This window comes from Ammospiza nelsoni, chromosome 8 (assembly GCF_027579445.1).
Source record: "Ammospiza nelsoni isolate bAmmNel1 chromosome 8, bAmmNel1.pri, whole genome shotgun sequence".
In the NCBI taxonomy this organism is placed as follows: Eukaryota; Metazoa; Chordata; class Aves; order Passeriformes; family Passerellidae; genus Ammospiza; species Ammospiza nelsoni.
In genome coordinates, this window is record NC_080640.1 from 12860517 (window position 1) to 12877868 (window position 17352).

Here is a 17352-nt window from a genome sequence, read left to right on the forward strand (position 1 = left end):
TAAAGATTGGGATTTGTGTTTGCTTTGGTAACAGAACAGAGCACAACAGGCACTGACCCAGTGGGGTCAGTGGTGCTTCGGGGTGAAGGATCAGCGTGAGCACCCACACAGCCGGACGTGCTGATGGGTACCAGGCAGGGCCTGCAGCTTCCTGCAGAAACCCTTCTCCAAGGTTAAAAATAGGAATGGGTTGAAAACTGAAAGCCTGGTTTGCGTTCGCCCTCATTATGTTGATTGCTTATTTACATGTATGCAAATGGAGGAAGAGGCAGCAGCTCCTCCACCTGGGGACCCCTTGGCACAGGAGACCGTAAAGCCCACCAGGTAAATCCCTGCTGAGGGCTGGGCCACGGGGCTGTGGCCCCTTCCCAGGATCACCCTGAAAGCGAAGCATCAGCCCCTCTTGCCGTGCCGATCCAAGGGCTGAGCCTCGTGCTGAGGCCAGTGGCCAGTGGCACGGTGGTTACAGCAGCCATTGCCTCCCCCCTACCCTGCTCCACCAGATGTGCGTGTCCAGCTCCAGCTGTTCCCCATCAGCCTCCCCCGTGCAGCACCGCCAGCTCCGGGATCCTTTTTCCACCAGGCCCCTTGTCCTTCATCAGACACCAATTTGGTCTCGCCCAGCTGCTCATTTTTCTTTCCGCCGTGTGACATGTTTTCACCTGGCTCCTAATCCGTCTCTTTCCATTCACAACTCGAGCTGTTTATGGATGTGCCTCTGCTCCCCCTGCTCTCCCCACCCCCCGGACAGAGCCATCCATCAATAAAACCCCACTGTGCCCCTGAGCCTCAGCGCTTCCCCTCCCAGGACACCAATATCCCAACAGCCATGGGCACACATTCCTCCTGCTGCTCCATGGGGTGATCCCATGGGGCCATTGCTTTCCTCCTCGCCCTCAGCAGCACATGGGGCTTGATGGCACTGATGGTCCTGGAAGCTGAGGCACCCAGGACACCAGGGGACTCTTCCTTGATGGGGGGCAAGAGAGGGGCTGTGGCCCCTCTGCTCGGTATGGGCACCCACTCTTTTAGGGCTGATCGCTCCAGCGAAGGTGTGGGGTGAGAGTGGCCCATGGTGGGGACAGTCCTAGCTCTTGGGGGTCACCCTGAAGGAGGGGGGGCTGTGCCTGTGTCTCCCCATAGTAGGTGACAGGTGCTTTAATGCCTGGGGTGGCAGCTGCTGCTGTCACAGGAGGAGGCAGCTGTGCCAAGGAGGAAGAGTTTGATGATGAGGAGGACAGCTGGGCAGTCAAACCTAGAGGCACCAAGCATAGGGGCCATAGCTGGGGAGTGCCCTGGGGTGGGGGGTGGCCCAGGCTGTGCATCAGGGACCCTCCTCCACAGGGAGGGACATCACTCATCTGGCCTGTATCCTCATCACCCAGGGCTCCTCTACCCCCCAGCAGCCGGCCCTGTGAATGTGGAAGGGAGACATCACGGGATCCCTGTGGAGGTTGAGAGCATCCTGCTCCCTTCTGCCACCCTGGAGTGCTTTGCTTTTGACTGAGAAGCAAACCCCCAAATATCCCAATGGACGGGGGGTTTCCTGAAGAGCCCGAGCAGGAGAGGGTTGAGAAAAACCCAGCAGGACAGCAGGGCTGAGCTGCCAGGCTCTGCAGCCTGTGCGTACAAGAACACACAGGGGCAAGAGATACTGGCCCCCGAACCGAACACTGCCTGCGAACTTGTCCAGGGTTGTGCTGCCACCTCTGTTGGAATGGAATGGGAGGAGTTAGTGAGAGGGTCCCCCTCCCTTGAACCTACTGTTCCCCTCTTTCAGCTCACTGAGACTTTCTCCCCTTCCCAGTTCCCACTAAAGTAGCACAAGGGGAATTCAAACTGGAACTAAACCAGGGATGTTTTGCAACCAAGGAAAAAATAAAGCAAGCTGAACCTGAAGAGAGCAGTGGAAATCCCCTCCTGCCTCTAGGACACTGCTCTGTTTTATGAAGTCAGCCTCATTTTCCCCAGATGAAGATCACCCCTGCACAGTCCCAGCCAGGCCAGCCCAGGCCCCCACTGCACATCCTGGACAAAGGTTCCTCCTCGCCCTTCCCAGCCTTGGCTGGGCACAGAGGGTCCCCAAACCAGCCCGGGGTGCTGCCAGCACCCACAAAGCCCCAGGGGCAGCGGGGCTTTAGGTGGGGATGAAGGCTTAAGGGCTGGGTGCCTGGACAGCAGCACAGCTGGCATGGTGGATGCTGGCAGAGTCAGGAAAGCTGCTGCTGTCCCCAGCCCAGTCCCCATCCCACAATGGGGATTGTTCTGGAGCCCATGGGCAGGATGCGGCCTGGCCGGCTCCGTGCCTGACTCACATCCTCGCTGCCTGGGAGGGAGCTGGTGGAGAGCCCTTCCCACGGGGCTGGGACACGGCGTGGGCACTGGAGGGGACCCTGTCCGCACCTGGGACCCGCTGCTGCCCCATGGCCGAGCTGCTCCCTCCCAAGAGCCCCTCTGGAATCCCCTGCCATGGCCCGGGCCCTGCGGGACTGGGCAGTGTTTCCTGCCCAAAGCAGTCGGAGCCTCCCTCCGGAGCTGGCGTTCCCGGGGGAAGAGCTGCAGCAGAGCGAGGCATTTGCACTAAGTGATCACATTTATTTGAATATTTTGCGTGTGTGTGTGTGTGTGTGTGTGTGTGTGTGTGTCTAAAATTGGTTACAGAATAAATACCTGTGCCTTATAGCAGGAAGTCCACTTTTTTTTATACAAAGTGCTTGTTACAGGAAGTTGCATCAGCGATATGCAGGAGGGGAGTGCGTTTTGGTCACGCTTCCCCTCCTGAAAACTAGAACAGATTTTTTTTAATTTATTTATTTGTGGTTTTTTGTAAAGTTTCTTTTCCCTTTTTTTTGTGCATTAAATTTCCTGCCATTGTGTATTTACAAATCTCTGAAAGAAGGAAAAAAATGCCAATATGCATGAGAAGTGGCCTTGTAACACAAAAAAAAAAATCAGCCTTTAAAAATAAAAAGTAACAAACCCAAAATCTACAAGTATCATTTCATACTGAATCAATGATAGATTTTTTCTTTTTTTTTCTTTTTAAAAAGGGAAAGAAAGGGGTGGGGAAAGGGGAAAAACTGAACCAAACCAGAAAAAATGAACTTGGAGAAATATGAAGAGAGAAGGTGCCATTGTCCCTTCTGAAGTTTTCCAAAGGCAGAGAGGAGCGAGGAAGAGCACAACGCACAGACCCAGATGTCCGACTGAAATCCCCATCAATTTCTTCTCGATAATTTCTCCCTCGTGTTTACCCAGCGAGGGGCAGGAAGGACTTCCAGAATTAAATAAAAAAAAGGCATTAAAATGAAAAAAAAATTATTTCATTTTTAAAGGATTAAAAAAAAAAAAAAAAGGAGATATGATAGAACAACCCTCCCCAAAATCCTGGAGGGGTGTGAGGCAGGGAAAAAATTGGGTTTGATTTAAAAGGGGAGGGAAAAAAAAAAAAAGCCAAACCAAACCAGACTTTTCTCTCTGAACACGTCATCGAGCAGGACTCTCCAGAGAGTGTGACGGTTAACTGGTGACGTAGTGTTTGGCCGAGGGCTGCCCGTAGACCCTATAGAAATCCTGCCGCCCGTGCTGCTGGGATGCGTCAATCCATTCCCTCACGGCAAGTCCCGGGAGTGACTGGGGCACGGCGGGGGCGGGCGGCAGCGGGTGCGAGTACTCCTGCGACGACACTGTCCAGGGGAAGTGCCCCGAGCGCGGGTAGGGCTGGTGCCCGCTGTGGTTGGACACCGAGGAACAGTAACAGTTATCCACGGAGCAGACGAGGATTTTGCGCCCGCCGTACTGGGAGAGCACGGACTGCTGAGATGACGTGGTGTTGGGGTAGTGAGATGGGTTGAAGACGGAGCCCGAGTGCACCGGCTGCGGGCCGCTAGGAAGTCCAACTATGTGCTGCGTGGAGCTACAAGGCACCATGGCTTGTGCGGACTGCCCCTCGCCGGCCGAAGCGCCCTGGCTCATGTACTGGCTCGCCACAGTCCCGGACGATGGCTCGAGGAAGCTGCCCTCGGGAAAGGCGGTGGAGTGCTTGCGCTTCTCCGCGCCGGAGTTGCTGACGGTGCAGGGGTACATGGGGATGCTCTGCAGGAAGGGGACGGGGGTGCTCAGAGGACCTGTGGAGGGGAACAGGAGAGGGGGATTGGATTAAGCACAGCGTGGCGCAGCTCCAGGGTGCTCCGGCCCCAAGACCCACGTTCCAGCCCCACGTGTGCAGTGGCAAACCATGCACGCAGCCCTGTGCAGGTGGACTTGCAGATTCAGTTCTGGGCCCTTGGCAGCAGGCTCGGAGCAGCCCCGGGCACTGCTCTGCAAACAGCTCATGAACACAGTCCCTAACAGGAGCAGAGTGGGACAGCCTGGGGGATAAACACCAGTCCCCCAAGGAGAGGACTGGGAAGGCTCCACAGGACGTGGTTTGCTCCCAGGCATTGGCTGGGGGCTGTGGGACCATGCCAGTCCCTGGCTGTCCCTGCCCACATGCTGACCCCCATCTTTCCACTGACTTTTCCTGGCAATGGCCAAACCCCCAAAAGCTCTGTATTTCAGGGTTTTGTGTAACCCCAGAACACAGCTATTTCACAAGACAAGGAAAATGCCCTGGGGAGAGTCAGGAACTGGCTTGGTGACTCTCCCTGCTGACTGCAGAGGGGCTCCAAGGGGTCCCTGCCCCAAAGAGCTCTCCCCACCGTTTTGTACTGGGATCTGCAGGGCAGCCAGCTACGGATACAGGAGGTAGTGAGGTTCCATGCCCCTACACCTCTCAGGTTTCACCCACCTTCCAGCAACTTCCTCAGCTGCTTCTCCTTCTTGGCAATCTCGTTCAGGAAGAGCTTGGAGTTGAGGTGGCCGATTTTGGGTGGTGGCAGGCTGCCACCTGTACAGTTCTGAGTTCTGTTGGGGATGGCAGGCAGAGAGGTGTGAGTTACAGGGTGAACTCAGGAGAGGGACAGCTCCTCCACTGATGCACTCCTGGAGCCAAACCCCCTCCCCAGGGTAGAGGACAGAAGTGAGCTGGCTGTCTCTGGCAGGCAGGACCTTCCCTGTCCAGTTTTGCTTGAATGTCCCCTGCCAGGGCACACCTCCTGCAGTCCATGTCCCCACTGCATGGCCATCCCAGCTCATCTCTGCTCTGCTAGTGCTGCCTTTAACTCCCTGCCCTGCCTCTGCCCAGTGGAGCTGGATGGAGCTCTGCATCCCAACCCTGCTGGTCCCATCCTCTGCTCTTCCACAAGCACAACACTGAGATTCTCCTAGTCCACGGGGAGGACTCGATTCAATGGCTGCACGAGGGGATTTTTTCATCCTCACAGAGAGAGATAGGGAAGCTGAGCATGGCACATGCCTCTTCCAAACCCTGTAGCATCCCTGGCCCTGGTCTTCCTCTGGATATTGTGCTGCTGCCACCCCTGTGGACATGAACACACCCTTTTCCCCAAACACGTCTGTTCCGCAGCGCTTACCTGTCCATTAAGATTTTCACAGACTTGGTGTTCTAGAAGTGGAAGGAGAAGCTCTGGTCAGTAAGGCCAATCCCTGCCATAGTGGCCATGCCCCCTTTCAGTGTCAGCTTCCATGGCCCCCCAGGGGGGGACAGTCTGACCATGGGCACTGAGCCCCCTTTCCCCTGCATGGGCTGCTCCAGCCCCATCTCCAGCTGTGGCACCTCCTCATTTGAGACCAGCACTGAGCCTGCCTCACTTCTCCTTGACTTCTTCCACCGCTGAGCACTCGGGAGACATCAGCCAGCCCTGCCAATGTCGCCATTCTGCTCCCCACCACCCCCCACACATACCTAATTCTTCCCACACAACCAAGCCTCTCCACAGCCCCCGTCCCACCCTGGCATGGGCAGCTTGTCTTACCTTCATGAAGTTGATGTCCTCAGTTTTGTCAAACATGACCTGGACAGAGCTGAGGAGCTTCTTGGCCTCCTGCATGCGCTCATTGAGGTGCAGAACCTGGGCCGCGTTCTCGTTGCAGAACTTGGCCTGGGCCTTGTCCAGGATCTCCATGGTCTTCCGCAAGTCCTCATCCAAGATCTGGTGCATCTTCTCGTACTGCAGGCGCACCTCATCCTTCAGCTGGTTCACCTTCTCCTGGGGAGAAGAGCAGGGTCAGTGCTCTGTGCTCTTTGACCTCTTCCTGGTTGTTCCAGGACACCTGGGTCCTTTCTCAGTACAGAATGCAGCCTGAAAGCTGCACCCCAGCTCTGCTCTTCAGCAACACCCGGACAGCTCAAACCCTGCTGTCAATTCCCTCATGGGAGGACTTCTATGTGCCAGAGACCCAACAGGGGCACTCTGAAGGTTTGATTGGTTCAGCAGATTCCTGGACTTACTTCCTGGGATCTGTGTGGGGATCAGCTCCAGAGACCCAATCCCAAGGAACAACCTGCTACACCACCAATGGAAGTGTGCTCTCCTGAAAAATCCCACCCATCCCTATCTGCATGCCCTTTCCCACCTTCATCCTCATCCTCAGCCCCATCCCAGGCTGGAGACACTTCATGTTCCAGAGCCTTTGCCTTCATGCTCTGGGAGACCGAGGGGCTTTAAGGACCACAGGCACTCCCTTCCTGAGAAAGGCTGTGCTGAGCTGAGGCAGGACGTGCCATCTGATATTTAAGAGCAACCTTGTTCCTCGTCTCCCAACTCAACCCAGGGCCCATGAGGCCGCAGAGCAGCTCCAAACACTTATTTTATTCTTCCAAAATGATGACTGATGACACTGAAATGGAGGCTGGAAGTCTGTCCAGCTACTCCTCCCCTGCATGTCTGCCTTCCTCCCTGCCCACCTGGCCCCTGTGTCCCACGAGCTTGTCCCCCTTGTGCCACAGGGGGACAGTCCCTGGGACTGGCCGTGGCAGGGTGAGGCACTGGTTACCTCGACCAGCCGCTTGTCTGATTCCAGCTTGTAGAGCTGCTCCTCGATGTCCTGCTCCCGCTCCTCCAGGCGGTCCTGCTGCTTCATCAGCATCTTCTGCAGAGAGGAGAGAAAGCAGCATCGTCAGAGCCCAGTGGCTGCATGTGCCAGTGAACATCAGTGCTGCCCACACTGGCTCTGCCCACACGGTTCAGGAGGGATGGTGCTTTTACCCAGCAGGATGCCACTGCCAGGCTGAAAGCCCCCAGGTAGCTTGTGGAGCTGGAAATTTGGTTATTTCAATGGCAGGAATGGCAGAGGGGCTGCCTGTGCCAGGCTGTGTTATCGGCTGCGCTAGGTCCCCTGGATGGGGCAGCACCTCAGGTAATTTCTGCAGCCTGGTCAGTGGGGTTGGGTCAGGGCCAAGCCCTGGGGACTGTGGGAGCACGCAGAGAGGCTCATCCCCCAATAAGGCAGTACCATTTGAGGCCCATCACCCATCGCCAGCAGGCTCCTGTGAGACATCACCACCTCCCTCGCGCTCCGTACGCCACGCCAAATCCTTTCTCCCTTCCCCGCCTCTTTGACAAGCCCCAGAGCCAGCGTCAGCGTAATCTGGAGGGACAGAGTGAGGAGGAAAGGAGCCTCCCTCCGCCACACTGCCAGCCCCCAGCCCCACTCCTTGGGGCTGGGCCTGGGCCATCCACCAAATAACTGGGACAAAACCTTATCCCCAGCTATCAGCACGAGCGCCTCGCTCCTGCATGATTCCCAGCCTGGAGAAACCCACTGCCCATGAGAGAAAGGCTCCATCCCTGTGAGCAGGAGCATGGCTTCCCAAAACACCCCTCAAAATCAACTCCAAATATTTGCCCTTCGTGTTTACTGGGTGGAAAAGCCAGGACACCAGCGGGGCGAGGAGAAGGGCTTCACCCGGCACGGAGATGGGGCGTTTGAGACTCAACGACGGGGGCGAGATGGAAAGAAACCGGCAGCAAGAATGAATTTCGAGGGGATTATTGCTATTATAAACCGCCACTCGGGAATTTATAATCAAGTAATTAATTCCTGGACGAGGCGGGAGGGGGAGGGTGGCAGAGGCGCTGCCGGGATTAATTGCATTGCAGGGAAAGGCTGTCACCTCCGACTCAATTCAGGAGCAGGAATGCGAAGCCTCCTCCCTCCTGTTGTTTTTCTTAAGGTCTCAGGCACCTCCAGCCTTACTGTCACTGGGCTCCTACCACTAATAATAATGAGGAGCTAAAAAAACCCAGCTTCCCACTCACAGCACACTGCACATGCATGCCCAGGATGCACATGTGTGCACCCACCCAGGCCCATGCAGACAGACACACAGACAGCACATCCACTGAAACAGGGCTGAGAGGCAGTCACAGCAACGCAGACCCCCAGCCCACGGGGGGACATTTGCTGCGCATGCCTACAGAAACACAGGGGCCTGCAGCATCCACGGGCATCACTGGAAGCATCCACACTGAGAAAGATTTGAGGCATATATTAAGAATCTCATTTTTTCATTGTAAAATGATTGTTTTTTGTGCTGCAGCAGCAGGAGGCTGCAGTCCACTCCCAGGTTTAACACGGTGGGAACTGAGTTCTGGAGAGTGAGCGCAACACCACTTGCTTGAACCCTGGAGAACCAAGGCAGGAACTAGGTCCTGTGCCAACAGCCAGGCCTGAGTGTGGAGCTGCTGGGGGTTTCTCTAGGGTCTCAGACAGGGTTTTGGGTCAAGCACCAGGCAGAACTGTGGAGCAGGTGGACGACTGTTGTATTGCACTAAACAGAAAACAGCCCTGTGTAGGTGGGTTAAGAAGTGGCAGGCAACAAGCCTGCTCCTGGACTCCAAGGAAAGAGATTCCTTCCAACATCCCTGCTTGCAGGAGGCCAGCTGAATGTGGGAGTTGGGCAGGTCGTGCAGTGCAGGCTGAGCTGCTCACGCCCCATGCTGGGCAGCCAAAGGACACAGCGAGCTTTGCACCGAGCCCTTCCCTACACCTCCCTCCCTGCCACAGACTCGCCATCTCCACCACAGACAGCCAGACCCAGCCCACACCAGCCCACCAGGAGGACAGCCAAGTCTAGCCAGGCCCCCAGGAGCAGCCCCATCCTCAGCCTGACTTCCCTGTCTGCCAGCTGGGACAGGAGTGGGTAAAAAACATAGGACAGGATCCCTTGCTGGGCACAGAGGCCAAATCCCCATCCCACTCTGTCATACCTATCAGGTATCTGACATATCAAGGGCAGACACTGCCCTTCTCCCTGATGCTGCTGGGATGCTGTAGCAAGGGAAAGCAAGGTTTCCCATCACTGGCAGATGCCAGGCAGGCAGAGGCCACCCTGGCAGCCCCACTGGTCTGAGAGACCCCAGAGGGAGGCACCAAACAGCCCGGACACGCACGTACCATCGCCCTGCAGCTGCCGTGGCAGAGCTGCCAACCTTTGTGTTTTGTAACAAACCTCAGACTGCTCCACTCCAGGAATCATGCAATTATGGGAAATCACAAATATACATATAAACATATGTAAAAATAACTTTATATATATACATATATATATATATAAAAGTTAATTTAATATCACCTCACAGCTGGAAAAAGTGACCAAAATCCAACCTAAAGCCATAGAAATCAGACAAAATAGAGGACATGCAGCGCTTTCTTTAAACCTCATACTTGAGCCACTCTTTTTTTAGGGTGATTTAAAAACTGTACGTGCCTGGATTGCAGCGGAATGGGAGGGCTTTTCACCCATGGCAACAAAACCTTAACAAGACACTAGGGTATGAACTACCCCTTCTGGATCCGAGGGGCAAAATCTCAATGTCTATGCAGCACAGGCTGAATTCCTTAGGTATTTTGAAAAGGAAAATATATCCCTTCCCCTTCCATCCCCTCCCAAATCTGGCATTTCTGAAGTCATGAACTCCTCCTTCTCCAGGATCAGAATTTCTCAGGGTAATTTCTCATATTTCATGCATGACCTTGATGCTGGGAGAGCCGAGGCTCCCTCTGTCCAGGCACCCTTCCCAGGCTGTGCGCAACTCTGATCCCAGTTTGTCTTTTCCGAGACACGTCGCCAGTTTGCGAAACGCATACTAAAAATGCTTTTTATTCCAGCACCAGCTGAGAGTGAATTCATCTCATTAATTAATAAATTAATCGGTGGCTGGGGTAAGTGGCTGGTCTACCACGACCCTGTAGGCCCCCGTGAGACTGGGCTAGTTCATGGACACCAGCTTATTCTGCAGCAGATGAACACAATCTCCCTCCTCCTCACAGAGTAAAATGAAGTGTGGGTACAAAAGGGAGCTCCCTTTTGCTCCCATACAGGGAGCTTGCAAACACACCATGGGCATCAACTCTGCAAGGGAGCTGGACCACCAAAGGTGGAAGGACAAAGGAGGGGACACTACCATTCACTTCCCTTCAGGAGAGAGGGTGCACTCCTCCCCTGCAGGCAGAGGAGAGTGATTCCTGAGCACTAATTGTGGCAAGTCAGATGGGTTTGGGGTACCAAGGTCATGCACTGGGACTGAAACACAGCTTGGAGGGACATCTCTGCAGGAAGCAAAGCAAACATTGCAAGGTCTCATTGCAGGGAGGATGCACACAGCTGGTCCCCATGGCACTGTGCTGGGGGAAGGCTTCCTGACCATCGCTATCCACAGCACTTGCTGGGAGGAAATCACCACCAGGGAAACCACACCCTGCCTGCACCTTACTGCACCCCCTGCTCAGAGGGAGTGCAGTAAGGTGCAGACCATGCACTGACCCCAGCTCCCAGTGGCTGCCCCAGCATGGGACACATCCACCCTGCCAGGCAGGGCACAGGGATATGTCTGCTGGGGGACAGGGCCATCCCAACAAAGAACTTCTGCAACATTAAATGCCTGCAGCCACAAGACAGGAAGATAGCAATAAAGAGTTTAGCAGCTCTGATGATACTGGGCACCTGTGCTGCTCATCCGAGAGACACTGCATGGCTGCACCACCACAAGCCTCAGATGTGTTACAAACATGGGTCCAGCTCAACCAGCTGGGGAAACCTCCACTGTAAATGGGGGCACTGGGGTGTAGGAAGGAGCTCACACCCACCCAAGATGTCCCAGGCAGGGAGCAGTCTGTGGGCACAATATTTCCCCTGATTTGTCTTAGGCTGGTCTCAACACTGTCCTCTCCCAAAGGGCAGAGCTAAGCCTGTGCTCACTGCTGAGCCCACAGTGGATTATGGCCCTGCCCTGCCTGAGGCTCAGCACTCCCCTCATCTCCTCTTTGCAGCCCCCAGATGCCCATTGCCCTGGGGCCAGCAGCAGGGCAGCAAAATCCCACGACATGCCCCAAGGTTTTGTGTTCCCTGAGGCTGGTCAGGGCCTTTGTGTGCCTCCCAGGGAGAGCTGGCAGGGGACAGCCTCTGGAACCCCTTCCCTGGGGGCTGGAATGCTCACCGGCCCCTGCCCAGTTCCCAGCAGGATCAGGAAGGAGCCTGGCAGCTTCACCAGAGGCAGAGCAGTGCCCCATGACCTGCTGAGCTGCTGTGGCTTTAAACAAGAGCTGGAGCAGTGAAAAGCCTTACTGTGTTCACAGGGCAAATGGAGCCCATGCAGCTCCTCTTGATGTCTAATAGGCACTGTGCATCCTTCAGGGCCGTTCATCTTGCAAGAGCAACCGAGTGCCCACACCCTGACCTGTGGGATGCTTGCAGGATGCTAATTCCCAATAAACTCTGCTGAAACTGTCTGTGGGTTTAGAGGGTACTACAGCAGGGCAGGTGGACAAACCACAGGAGTGCACAGCTCTAATTCCCATAGGAAACTGGGGGAGCAGAGAGCCAGCCTGCCCCACAGATCACCTTTAACCACAGCTGGACAGCTGGCCTAGGACAGGCACACTCACTTCTCTGCCTCTCTCCTTCCTCCTCCTCCTCTGCGCCCAGGCCTTCCCCTCGCCGCCAAATCTCAGCCACTGAGTGAATAAGGACATTGTTTGCAGTCACCGGAAAGCGAGAACGGAGGGAGCAGCTTGGAGCGTGAGGGGCAGGAAGGGTGAGGAGGAGGAGGAGGAGGAAGGTGGAACCGGAGCGAGGAAGCTGCAAAGGGCAGATGCCTGCAGTGGGAATGGCTCCAGACACCTGCAGCTCAGCCCAGGGACCGGGATCAAGAGCCCCCATTGAGACACATGTCCCAGCACGTTGCTGGAGACGGGCCTGAAGTCACAGTGACTGAATTTTAATGCACCAAAAGCCCTGGGCCAAGGAGGCGAGTGCAACCTTTCGCCTCCCCAGGCCTCCCACACACAGGCTTCCCTCTCGCCAGCCCCGCTCCACTGTCAGCTGGACCATTTTCTGAGAAAAACCCACGTGATGAGCTATTTTCATCTCTCCTGAAAGTGTCACCCCACCTGCTAACACATCAGAACCCTGACACTGTGTACATCTGGGGCACAGCACCCCACTGCCCCCAAAAACAGGATCTCACATCATAAGATAATGCATCATGCACTGCCACAGCCCAAAGCCCTGGAGCATCCCTCCCACCCTGCTGGTGGTCTCCTGCTGACCAGATCTAGGCAAAGCCAGCTCTTTCAAACTCCCCACAGCCCTCACAACACTCGCAGGAGGCAGATCCACTTAAAGAGGCAGGAAGGAAATGCTTTCTGGCTGGGGTTTCATCTTGTACACATTTACAGTAAGCACCAGGCAGGAGGGAAGGTCTCCAGCCAGAGCATGAGGTTTTACCTCCCCTGGCCAGCCTGGAGCAAACAGTGCTCCAGGCTTTGGCTTTTCTCACAGTGCTCCCTGTGCAGAGATCAGGCTGGTTTATCCTCAACAGGGGAAGGAAGAGTGGAGGGGAACAGCCTGAGATATTAATAGCTGCCCTTTCTAGGAAGGGCTGGAAGTAGCAGCCATGCAGTGAAGAGGCACCAAAGAGACCCCCTTTCCAGCACTGAGGGACACCTGAGCACCAGGAGAGCTGGTGCTTTGTAGAAAAGGGCTGAGGGCCAAATAATCAGCTCCATCTTGGGGGAAGAGGATGTACAGATGCTTCTTGCAAGAGCAGCTCTCTACCCTGTTGTCATGCTGGAGTGGGCAAGGATGCCTCCTGCTTGTCCACATCACCCTGTAAGATGCTGCCTGGCCTCTGAGCCTTCCCTGGAGAAGAAACCATCAGGTTTAGACCCATGTTCCATCTCCACTGGCTACCCCACAGGCACAGCCCCATGTCCCACCTCCTGTGCCCACCCCAGCACAGGGCATCCCTGCAGCACAAGTGGCACACAGCAGCTGGTTGCTCCCTTGGACCCATGACTCATGACTGCTGAGCAGAACCAGGTCAGGCCTGGCTCCTGGGGCATCCCAGGACAGTGGGCATGGCAGACCATATTTCTCTCCATGTCCCTGTACCAGAGCAGATCCTGAGCCACCAAAAGGCTGTGCCAAAGGCTGGGACAGCTCTTTCCCTTGTTTACACCTAGCAGAAAGGAAGAACTTGTTAATAAAGAGAAAATACAAGGCATTGTGTTGCATGAGGCCAGCAGCAGGATTTCTGGAGGTCAGGAAATGGGGACCTATTGTCAGAAAGCAACCCTTCAGGAGGATCTTGAGAATGCTAATTCACCTTCCTGGGCCTCTGTGCATCGCCCTGCTCACTGCAGCCTTGGGAGTTACTTCATGCTGTGCCTCTCACACAAATGGGAGAATGAGGCTGGGGCACTACCTAAAGGGTCTGGACCCTAGCTTCAAGCCATGGCCCAGCTGCCACTGCTGTCAGTGTCCTTGGAGTAGGAACGAAGATTTGCTCCGAGAGGAAAAGGAGGATAAGGGAGATTAAGGGGCAGAGAGATGAGGCCAGTGGCTGGAGACACATCACCTCTCCACCAGCAGCCCTGCAAGTCCTGGAGGAAGGAGCCTTCCTCATAACTGGGTATGAGGTGATTCCAGTATGGATGTTGTACCCTTCAAAACAGAGGCTCCCTCCATGCAAAGCATAATAGAGGCAGTGAAAGCAAGGTAAACTGCCTATGCCAGATTTGGGGCTCCAGACTCACTCATAAGATGGAGAAAAGGGGCTGGAAATGCACCAGGAAGACAAATACCAGGACAAGAAGCCAGTTTGCATGCCGAGCATGCAGCCAGGTGAGCCACGACTGATGCTGCTGGCTCCACAGGACAAAGATGAGCCCTGGTGATAGAATCATAGAATCATAAACTCATTAAGATTGGAAAACACCTCCAAGATCTTTGAGTTCAACCTTTGACTGAACACCACTTTGTCAACTAAACCATTAGCACTAATGGTCAGGTTCAGTAATTTCTTGAACACTTTCAGGGATGGTGACTCCACAACCTCCCTGGGCAGCCCATTCTAATGCTTAACCTCCCTTTCAGTGAAGAAATTCTTCCTGATGCCCAATATGAACCCTCCCTAGCATGGCTTGAGGCTTGTCCTTGTCTTGTCACTTGTTGTCTGGGAGAAGAGGCCCATCCCTACCTTGCTACACCCTCCTTTCAGGCAGTTGTAGAGTGATAAGGTCTCCCCTGAGCCTCCTTTCCTCCAGGTAGCCCCAAAAACACCCCCAGCTCCCTCAGCCACTCCTCACAGCACTTGTGCTCCAGACCCTTCACCAACTCTGTTGCCCTTCTCTGGACTCACTCCAGCACCTCAGTAGTTTTCTTGCAGTAAGGCGTCCAAAACTGACCATGGGATTTGAGGTGCTGTGCTGAGTACAGGGGAGTGATCACAGTCCTGGTCCTGCTGGCCACATACTGCTACACAAGCCAGGATGCCACTGGCCTCCTTGGCCACCTGGGCAACTCCTGGCTCATGGTCCTCAGCTCTGTTTCTGCTGGGCAGCATCCAGCCACTCTGCCCCCCAGCCTGTAGCACTGTGTGGGGTTGTTGCGATCCAAGTGCAGCATCCAGCACTTCACTTTGTTGAACCTCATACAACTGGCCTTGGCCCCTCGATTCAGCCTGTCCAGATCTCTCTCTAGAGCCTTCCTAGTATTAAACAAGACTGGTCTCAAAACTGAGCCTTGGAGAGCCTCACTAGTGACCTGGCCAGTAGAGCCACTTCCTGCCCTGTCCCTGCCAGGAGAGACAGCATCCCATCAGGGAAGATGCTCCCACACTGTGTCCCAATGCCACAGGGACAGCAGATGCATTTGGGTGGTGCAGGAGCAAGATGGTGGTGCAGCCACCTCTGAGGGCTGGGGCTGCAGGCACGACCAGGCCCTCAGGGCGCTGAGGAGCTCAAGAAATTTAATTTCTCTCTGCTGGGCAGGGAGGGAGAAGAGATCCCCATCCAGGCCTGGGTGTGAACACAGCCCACCCCAGGCAGCTTTCAGTGGGAGGACAGCACAGGCCACATTGGCCTGGGAGTGAGGAGAGCCAGGGAGAGTCACAGGGCTCAGCTCAGTGTTTATGAAGGACAGGGTCTGCATCATCTTTGCCACCAGGGATGCAGGGGAGGAGCTCTTTTCACCACCTCTTTCAGTTTCAGGGGGAAAATGTACATGTTTAGGGCTGCTTATAAATGAGTGCCAAAATTCACCTTGCTGCTGAGCCATCTCCAGCACAGGGCTCTGGCTGCAGGCCCTGGCACAATCTGCCCTGCCCAGCACCAAATGCCCTTTGAGTAACCAACTCAGGAGCACCAGCACTGGAAACTGCAGGGAAAGCTCAGGGTTTGTGACCTCCCGAAAAGTTCCAGACGCCCAGACCCAAGTGCCTTGAGCAACTGTTTCCAGCCACTTGGGAGCTCAGACTGACACCAACACCTGGAGCACAACTGTTCCCCGTGATCAGCACTGCCTTGTGCTTCATCCCTGCCATGCCGGAAAATAAAATCTGGGGCCTGCAAGTGTATTGAGTGGGATTCACCAGATTTCACAGTTTTTCAGAGCCTAAAAAATCGTGTAATAAGTCCTGCCCTTTCTGTCTTCAGCACACTCTGTGCTTGTGGTTTCTCAAATGCTTCAATCAATTTATATGGACATTAGGGGGGGCCTACAATCCTTTTCTCCCTCATGTCTTTTTTCATACATCTGCCCCTTCCCAACCACAGATACAGATAAAAATTTAATCCAGAAAAAAAAGAGCAGTCTGTCTTTGGTGGGATCATCTCCCCCAGCTGGCTCTCAGAAGTGCTCTGCCAGCTCCAATGGTGGCAGTCTGGGCAGCAAAGGGAGATAACGCAGTGCTAAAATTCAGCTGAATCAGAAAGTCCTCACACCAGTCCTATTGCTCGGACATATCATTTCTCAGTTGCTCCTCCAATAACCCCCACAAAAAATTCAACAGGCTTTGGCAGCACCCCCAATCCTGCCTCAATCTGTTGCTGTCCCAGTCTTGTCTAGCTCTGTTGAATTCCAAGATCTTCCCAATGTCGACAAAATCTCAGGGTCTCAGCCAGTTGTTCCCAAACTGTGGCTGGGGGAATGGCTTGCCTTACAAAGGAGCCATCCTGCAAAGACCCATCCTATTGCTTGGCAGCAAACCTACCCCATCTGCAAGCCCTGCAAAATTGAGAAACCCTCACTCCCCCTTCCAAATAAACATCTTGGATTCAAGATCCAGCTGGCCTGTGTGATCTCAGAGCCTTCTCCCTGCAGGGGTGAAACACAGCCAGCCTCTTCCACCCTTGCTCCCACTGCAGGCTGAGCAGCCTCTCCCCTGCCCAAAGACCTCCACTCTGCACCCATCAGGCTGAGTCCTGCCATGGGAAGCCCTGAGCTCTAAACAACAGCCTCTTTGGCTTCCCACCCCTGTGATTTCTAGTTTCTGCTCTGGAGGGAGCCTGGCATGAGGATCTGGAAGCATAAACAGGTTTTATGGAGAGCTCAGATACCTCTGAGGGGCAGAGCAGCAGCAGTATCCACGTGTAGCCATGTCCTGGCCATGAGACCACTGGCAATGACCTGCAGCCACGTGCCCCATCAGAGTCTCATTTGGTGAGCCAAAGACAAGGGGTCCAGCTGCCCAAGGCACCTCTCCAGACTCAGGCAGCACTAGAAAGAAAACCCTCCTTTGATTTAAAGGCCATGATTTTATTTTTTTTTCCTCCCAACTGATCTAGTTAAACTTCCAACCGCTCAAGGCTATTTTAATTTGTACTGGTAAGTTAAATCAACACAAACAAGGACAGAACAGGTTTATATGCACGTCTATTACTGGCCTGCACCAACTGAAGTGCAGCTACATTTCTCCAGGCAGCTTTTTTTTTCTCTAATAAAGATAAGGGGGACGTTTTTGTGCACCTCCAACTGACAAATGGAGCCTGAAAGTGAATTGGGAGTCAAAGCCTTGAGGAAAGTCAAGGTGACTTATGCACCAATAGGCTGGATTCAAAGAGCTTTGCAAAAATGCAGATCAACTAACAAGATTTATAAAACTTGTTAGGGGCTTAGAGGTCGCTTAATTCTCAAAGGTGCCAAGGAAAGTGCCTGACTTGCAGAAG

The 17352-nt window shown here is 54.4% G+C and overlaps 1 protein-coding gene across 1 annotated transcript in view; it reads right to left on the minus strand.

Annotated features, from left to right (window-relative positions):
• Window positions 1–2574: 2574 nt before the first annotated feature.
• Window positions 2575–17352, minus strand: part of TRIM8 (tripartite motif containing 8) — a 30323-nt gene continuing 15545 nt past the window's right edge. Inside the window, exons 3-7 of the mRNA XM_059477521.1 lie at window positions 6898–6993; window positions 5877–6110; window positions 5475–5506; window positions 4790–4905; window positions 2575–4127 (exon numbers count right to left, since the gene is read on the minus strand). Coding sequence (XP_059333504.1) covers window positions 3520–4127; window positions 4790–4905; window positions 5475–5506; window positions 5877–6110; window positions 6898–6993 — 1086 coding nt within the window. The 3' untranslated portion in view covers window positions 2575–3519. The remainder of the gene's footprint in view (window positions 4128–4789; window positions 4906–5474; window positions 5507–5876; window positions 6111–6897; window positions 6994–17352) is intronic.